An 8440-nucleotide genomic window follows, 5' to 3' on the forward strand; every position below is an offset into this window, starting at 1 on the left:
TTGATTTATTAAGGAAGAATAAACTAAGTTAAATTGTCAAACTTTTAAACGTTTGCTTAGAATAAATGCACATATTTTATTCCTAGACTACTGCTGCGTGAATGAAAATTACTTTCAATATTACATTTGCTTGATGGTAAGAAATTGATTAGAGAACTTTTTCTACTTAATGTACTCATAATCTCATCGATTTCCCTCAGCTTTAAGGGATTTCAAGTTTATATACTTGACATGAAAGAATATTTATTTTACTTCAATGATCAACAGAATTATAGGAATAGATGTGTGGACCATTGAACTAATTTAATGACATATCGATTTATTATTTTTGAAATTATTGTTTCTTGATTTTTTCTTGAAATAACCCCTCCTTATACGGCTAGCTTAATTTTTTAAAAAATAGACCCCGTTCATGCGACTGGTTTAACTCTTTTAAAAATAACCTTCGCTCATGCGACTGATTTAATTCCTTTTAAAAATAAATAGTCACCGCTTACGTGGTTGATTTAATTCTTTCAAAGGTAAATAGCCCTTGCTCATATGGACAACTTAGTTCATTTCCAACACAATTCTACGTAATCCATTTTATAACTCATTTCACATGTATACAAAAATTTTAACCATGACATTTCTATAAATAAAAAGGTGAGGTGACAGGCACTTACCTAGCACTTTAGTAGTATATGCACCCTCAACTACCAATCCAACCTAGGATGTTCAAGGAAAGATCCTTAATTAGTACTCCAAATTATTTCAACCATTGTTCATACTTATTTAAACAAATCATTAATCTTTTTAACTACTAATTTGTATCTGAAATAAAATCTCACATTTTCCATATTTCCAATTTACATTTAGCAGTACAATTCAACTTTCTTTACTATTATTATGCATCAAACATATATATATATAGCCTCCAATCAATTTCTAAGCATAAAACATCATTTAAACACCAATAACTTTAACAAGTCTTCAAATTTCACATTTTCATTTTCCCACATGTAACAACCATAACCCATATCAACCAATTTATTCCACATGAATTGCCATAAAAACTTAAACACATTATCATCCTCATATCAATCAAATTTACATATAATAACTTCATCTATAACACCAAAACCTACATACTTCTACCATTTTCTAAAATTCCTTCTTTTTTCCCACATTAAATCAACATAACCAACATTAAGCCATTTTATTCCACATTATCATATTCCAAACCAATCTTAAACATTTCCCATTTAGTCCTTAATCATGTCATATACATCATGATTAACACAAATTTGCATTTCTCTTTAAAATTCATATAAACCTTAACAATCCAAAATTGGGGATCTTCAACCCTATCCAAAATCAAGAATACAAATTCACTTAATTGAAAAAGAACCTCTTACCACAACTAATCTACCTAATTTTATAAGCCTTTTTCAACAAATTCCTAGAATATCCTCTCTCTCTTCCAATTTGCACACTTTTTCTCTAAAATTCCCAAACTTCCAACCTTTCTTCTTGTTGCTATCCAAATTTTGACCCATGTTTTGATATTTTTTTTAAATAATAAAAAAATAAAAAATAAAAAAAATAAAGATTTACATGTGGCGAGAACATAGAGCATCAGGGTTAAGGAAGCAATATGTCAAAGAGATAATTACTGAATCATATATAATTACTGCAATATCATAGATATATGATTTGATTCGTGCTGGTTATGAAAAATAATCACTGCAATAAAAAAATACCATATATATTGGATTTGTTGGTGCTGGTTATAGAAGACAATCTCTGCAATAATTATTGCAATATTTTTTTAAATAGAACGTGTAGAGATTTTCTATATAAATGAACATCCAGCCATATGCACAAAGAAGAAAAATTTACAAGGGGCAAAGAGACAAACAAAAATCGAGGGAAACATAGAAAAACCCTAACCCTATTTTGCTAGCGAAGAAGCCGTAGCCCCTGCTCATCTTTTAAAAATAAAAACAACGAAGCAGCCCCTCCCTCGGAGGAAACGAAGGATCTCTCTCTGGCCATACACTGTCCCCTCTCCCTTTCACTAGAACCCCCATTCCCCTCTCAGCCGTTCCACCATCGCCATCTCTCCTAAAAAACATAGCAGCTCCCCTCTCTGTTAGTTCCTCATCTCCATTCTTCCCCTGCAAAACTAGAGAACCCTATTAAAGTCACAGCCCCATCTCTCTTTTCACAGACCTTCCCCTTCCCTCAACAAAGTTTTCCGTTCCCGTCAGTCTAAAAAGACAGCCCATAACCGCTCATTAACACAAACTTTCAAACTCTCTCTCGACCACTCACCTTCAGCCGCACACTGCCCTTTCCATCTCCATTCTCAAAACCGAAACACATCTTCCCTCTATCACCCGAACAACAAGAAAACCAAAGCCTCGTCCTCTCCTTCTTTCTTTTTGGCTTCTCCCCATCACCACCGGATTCTCCCCCACGGTCCGGCAACTTCTCTAAAGACTAGCCAAAATCGTGAGCCACAAGCAGCGTTAGGAGCTTTGCTTAACATTCCAAATAGACAGCTCTTCTCTGAGTCCTGTACCAGTACGCAGCCATCTCCAGCTTCAACAGCGGCGTCATCTTCAGCTCCGAAAGCCATCGCTGACTCGCAGCCCCTCAATCACCAGGAGCAGGTACTAGCCGTAGCAGCAATCCAGGATGGCAACTAGTCTTGTCTCTGCACCAGCAGCTGATCCCAGTCGTCCATATCTCTTCCCCATCGCCAGCAGTAGCTGTGTTTTCTTCTCTGCACTGGGAGCAAGAACTAGCAGGGGCGCGGTCATCACCAGTTGCAATTCCTCATCCACTTTGAGAAGCAATAAGCAAGAGCAGAGGGCCGGATCTTCCTTCATGAGCAGCGTCCAGTCGTCTCAGCGCCATCGCTTTCACCTGTTTCAGTGCCAGGTAAGTTCCCATGCATTATCTTCACTTTGCATTTTAATTACATAGCTACTGTGCATGCCTTTTGTGTTTACTGTTCAAGTGAATTATAATTCACTTGAACAATAGTTTTTTTTTGTGTCCAGCAAAGCAAGTGACTCGGCCGGATCTACTGGTTTCACCCCTTTTTTTTTTCTCCAAAAAAGAAAGAGAGAGAGAGATTGATGATTTTCTAGCATATTTATTTAAGGTTGTATTTTTTTTATTATAAAAAAATATATCAATCTTGCATTTAGAATACCTGGTTTTCAACGCAAAGATAGTATATATATATATATATATATATATATATATATATATAAAATATTTGCAGTTTTGAAAATGTGTTTTCGCATGGATTTCTTAAACACAATAAAAAATTATTTCTCTTGCATTTCTGGATTTTACAACATGTTTGTAAGACTCCAAAGGGTATTGGCCAATATTCCAAAAAAATACAAAAATCTTATTTTTTGGGGGGAAGTCATCTATTATTCACCGTTAATGTTTGGATAAAGAAATCCCAAAGGGATGAATATCCAAAATATTATTGGGAATAACTTGTTATTATTTACCGTTAATATTTGGATAAAGAAATCCCAAAGGGATGAATATTTAAAATATTATTGGGAATAACTTGTTATTATTCGCTGTTAATGTTTGGATAAAGAAACCCCTAGTGGTTAATATCCAAAATATTTTTCTAGGAATAATAAGTCATCACACATCCTTGAAAGAAGCCTCGATTATAATTGAGGACATTTCAATTTTTTGACTCCACGGTTTACGAGCCGTAAAAGTATGAAACATTAAGGCAAAAAAAGGCTTTTAAAGCGCTCTGAATTTCCTTAGATTTTTAAATTTTTGTCTCTCCTCCTTGCGATTTACGAGTCGCAAAACTCTTGAAATACTAAGGGAAAAATGAGCTTTTAAAGCACATGGAATCTCCTTGGATTTCTATCTTAATAAATTTAGTCTGAATCAAACACAAGTTTCAAGAGATGTGCATTGGTTCCCCTTGACACTTTGTAGACATATCTAAAGGTATGATCTATATTGGCCAAGGATTCTTGCTTTTAGACTTTGAACCCAAATCCATTCATCATAGCAAACCTATCATAGGAAAACTAATTAAGAGAACACCAACACCAATGGCAATTATAAATCAAACCAAACACCAAGCAGCTTACCTTAGGTAGAGCATAGTAGGGGTGCTAATACCTTCCCTTTACGCTACCAGTCCCTTGCCTTAAAATCTCTGAAAGACTAGTTAGGGTTCCTAGTGACCAAAATACTAGGTGACGACTTCCTTATTCACAATAAAACAAAAGACCTCGAAACCAATCGAGGATCGCCGCGACGCCGCGCTCCGCTCCCGAGGGTGCGACAAGATAGCGACTCCACTGGGGACCCTTGGACTAAGCTTGGTAATTGTTTTTGTTATTATGCTATGTGTTGTTGTTTTTTTACTATGAATGATAATTTGTTTAAAAGCTTTAGCATGCATCTTTACATTATGTCATACATGATGTAGTCATTCATCACTTTACTATTATTTTCTTTTTGGAGAGCACACACATTAAACTTTAAGTTAAGTGGGGGACTAACAGCTTGCCTTATGACTTGAGTCAAGGTTTAAGTTTGTGTAAACCTCAACTTTTTGCTGAGTGTTTAAACTGATAGTGATTGGTACACGTTCCATCCCACTATCTGCTGAACCCCCATATTGCCTTTATGAGGGTGATCACTAGGACAACAAGAGACCCTTTTTAGAGACCAAGTAGTAAACCTACCCTATGTCTCACGTAAAGGAACTAGAACCTATCCTTAGGATGTATGCTCCATAATATCTTTTTGCATCCAAACAAGCCTAAGCTCAAAGCATCTTGAATCTCAAACCTTCATTCAAAAGCTAGCCAAGAGAGAGATGTTCTAGAATTGGGAGACCCAAGAAGCTCCATTTGTGTTTAAAATTTAATTAACAATGCTTGTTTGATCATGATATTGTGTTGTTTGCCTTTTTCAGCTTTTTAAATCGAGGTTCTAAATGTCAATGGGATTTTATCCTTGGTTTTTTTAGCCAAACTTTTCCCTTTAATGAGATCATGCATTTTCAAAAGTTCATCTTGGTGTTTTTACACATCACTTTCCTTTTTCAAAGCGAATCTTCCATAACTACACCTGCATTTTACACTGAGAATGAATGGCCGAACTTTAAGGAATACATATTAGTTGTAAAAGAGGAAGAATGGTAGGAAAATAACATTAGGGGATTCATAAAAATTAATAACACGAACAAGCTTGGAAACCTGCTAGAGAGGAGCTTGAAACCATAAATGTGGGCAACAAAAAAATCAAGAGAGAGTTGAAGATACAGACTATGATCACCCCTAAAGAAAGAGAAGAGTTGATTACACAACTCCGAGATTATGTAGATGTTTTTTGCCTGGTCCTGTAAAGACATACCTGGTGGATAGGGTGCCACTAGTAGAAGGATGCAAACCGGTTAAGCAAAAGTTGAGAAGAATCCATCTGGATGTCTTAGTAAAAGCACAAATTGAAAAGCAGTGGAACATCGATTTTCTAGAAGCAGTTAAGTATCCACAATGTGCATCGAACATAATGATAGTACCTAAAAAGGAAGATAAAATCAGAGTTTGTGTGGACTTTAAGGAGTTAAGCCGAATTAGCCTTAAAGACAATTTTTCTCTACCACACCTAGATATGTTGGTTAACAATGCATCACGTAACTCCATATATTCCTTTATAGATGGATTTTCTGGCTATAATAAGATAAAAATGGCACAAGAGGATAAGGAGAAGAAACCTTTGTAACACTATGGGGAACCTTTTGCTACAAAGGCATGCCATTTGGGTTAAAGAACGTTGGGGCCACCTACCAAAGGGTCATGTTGACTCTATTTCACGACATAATGCATAAAGAGATGACATGATTGCTAAATCTAGAGAGGAAAAGAATCATGTCCAAATATTGAAGAAATTGTTTGAAAGACTTAAGGAAATATAATTTGAGGCTTAACCCAACGAGGTGTTCATTCGGGGTGAAATCTGGGAAGTTGTTAGAATTTGTGGTAAGTGACAAAGGGATAAAAATGGATCCCAACAAAGTAAAGGCTATTCAATCTATGCCACCTCCCAAGACTGAGAAAGATGTAATAAGGTTCTTAGAAAGATTGAATTACATTGCCCGGTTTATATCCCAATTAACCATGACTTGTGACCCAATCTTCGATTGTTAAGGAAGAAGAATCTTGGAATTTGGAATAAGAGTGTGAAGAAGCTTTCGCGAAAATCAAGTAGTACCTACTGAATCCACCCTTATCTATCAAGCCAAATGGAAAGTTCTACTGGCTGAGTACGACATAGTATATATGACAAGGAAAGCCATGAATGTCATCGCCGATCACCTAGCTAACCATGCTATGGAATATTATGAGCTGTTAAACTTTGATTTTCCTGATGAAGATGTGTTTTCAGTCGAGGAAGGGAAATCAGATTGGTGGATTATGTACTTTGATGGTGCTATGGTAACGAAGTGGGGGCAGTGCTAATCTCTCCTGATAAGAAATATTATCCGGTTTCATTTAAGTTGTAGTTTGGGTGCACTAACAACATAGAAGTATGAAGCTTGCATTCTCGTTTTAGAGGTGGTATTAAATATTAGAAAGATAGATATGTATAAAGACTCTATTTTTTACTATTTGCCAAGCGAAAGGAAAAGGGCAAACCAAGGACGAGAAGTTGAGACCTTACCAAGAATACCTGTCTGAATTGGCTAGAAAATTTGAGGAAATAAAGTTCACCCATCTAGGAAGAGAAGGAAACCATTTTGCTGATGCTTTGGTCACACTAGCTTCTATGACTAGAATAGACTTTGGGCACAAGGTGCGACCGATACACATTGATACCAGAAATAACTCAGCTCATTGTTGCTCAGTTGAAAGAGGAATAAATGGAAACCCTTGGTACTATGATATCAAGAATTTCATCCAAAACCAAACATATCCCATAGGGGCATCCACAATCGACAAGAAGACTTTGAGGAGGTTGGCAATGGATTTCTATCTTGATAGGGAAACTTTGTATAAGAAATCATCTGATGGAACATTGTTGAGATATTTGGATGACGTGGAGGTAAAAGGTGGTGAAGCAATTTGTGAAAAGAGATTTGATCTATCGATATGGTCCACTAGAAAAGATTATATCTAATAATGCCCAGAACTTTAATGGTAAGATGATAATAGAACTCTACGCTAGATGGAAAATCAAGCATTCCAATTCCTCGCCATATAGGCAAAAGATGAATGGTGCGGTAGAAGTTGCTAACAAGAACGTCAAGAAGATTATTCAGAAGATGATATTCACCTACAAGAATTGACATGAGATGTTGTTATTGGCCCTTCACACGTACTGCATCGTAGTCTGAACCTCAATAAGAGCCACCTCATATATGTTGGTATATGGAATGGAGGCGGTGATGCTTTTAAAAGTTGAAATCCCCTCATTAAGAGTATTGATAGACTCTAAGCTAGAAGAGGTAGAGTGGGTAAAAGTTAGATATGAATAGTTGAATCTGATCATTTAAAAGAGGATAGCTGCAATCTATCATCATCACGGATGACCAAATCATATGATAAGAAGGTCTGACCTTGGGGATTCCATGAGGAGATCTTGTACTAGAGAAAATATAGGCTTTACCAGGAGAAGATCAGAGTAAATGGGCACCAAACAATAAGGGCCCTTACGTGGTAAAGAAAGCATTCTCGGGAGGAGCTTTATTGTTATCTAGAATGGATTGAGAAGATCTAGTTAGACATGTGAATGCTGACTCTATAAAGAAATACTATGCTTCCAGATCCATAAAATAAAGTTCGGCCATGAATTCTCTCTATAAAGAACCTTTTCTTCATAAAGCGCATGATCTCATATCATTCAAAATCTTTTACTTAAAAGAATTGTTTTTACACATGACTAAGAAGATGACTCTATCAATTCTCAAATTGAAGGGATCCAAACCAAATTTAAACCTGATAGGTATTGCACACCACACTAGGGGGCAAAAAGTGCACATAGGGGTCTATAGTGAACCAAAGCCCAAAGGGGTATCATTATTAGAACTTCTGAAACACCTTTTATGAGAGTTGCTTAAAAAAAATATGATGATTGCATTGAAAGTTTTAGTTTTCATGAACAAAACCAATTTTTTTGAGTTTTCCTTTTAAAAGTAATTTCTTAAAAAATGGAAAAGGCAATTAAAACATCGGCAAAAGTATAATACAAAGCAAAGTTTAATGGAGTAAGAAAGGGCCCATAAGGAACTAGAGATCTCTTCATCAAGCATGAAAAGGATAAGAAATATAGCGCATGGAGCATATTTCAGTTCAAGGGGATAGATCGTACAAACAAATGGAAACAAGAGCTCGAAGAAGTCCACAACGGAAAGAAGGGACCTATATTTCCAAAAATAGGTAACAAA

The 8440-nt window shown here is 36.0% G+C and overlaps 1 protein-coding gene across 1 annotated transcript; it reads left to right on the forward strand.

Annotated features, from left to right (window-relative positions):
- Positions 1-2682: 2682 nt before the first annotated feature.
- LOC133670791 (uncharacterized) lies at positions 2683-7173 on the forward strand. Its single transcript, XM_062091401.1, has 4 exons — positions 2683-2928; positions 5404-5689; positions 6295-6483; positions 6674-7173. Exons 1-4 carry the CDS (start codon positions 2683-2685, stop codon positions 7171-7173), a joined length of 1221 nt encoding a protein of 406 aa, XP_061947385.1.
- The last annotated feature ends 1267 nt before the right edge of the window (positions 7174-8440 follow it).

Source organism: Populus nigra, chromosome 13 (assembly GCF_951802175.1).
Source record: "Populus nigra chromosome 13, ddPopNigr1.1, whole genome shotgun sequence".
In the NCBI taxonomy this organism is placed as follows: domain Eukaryota; kingdom Viridiplantae; phylum Streptophyta; class Magnoliopsida; order Malpighiales; family Salicaceae; genus Populus; species Populus nigra.

Bases quoted from the DNA above. Each gene is read 5' to 3' on its own strand.
- LOC133670791 (XM_062091401.1), top strand. From the start codon at position 2,683: ATGGCAACTAGTCTTGTCTCTGCACCAGCAGCTGATCCCAGTCGTCCA. The intron at 2,929-5,403 runs GTAAGTTCCCAT...GGTCCTGTAAAG, and splicing joins TTCACCTGTTTCAGTGCCAG to ACATACCTGGTGGATAGGGT. The intron at 5,690-6,294 runs GTAACTCCATAT...TTATCTATCAAG, and splicing joins GTTGGTTAACAATGCATCAC to CCAAATGGAAAGTTCTACTG.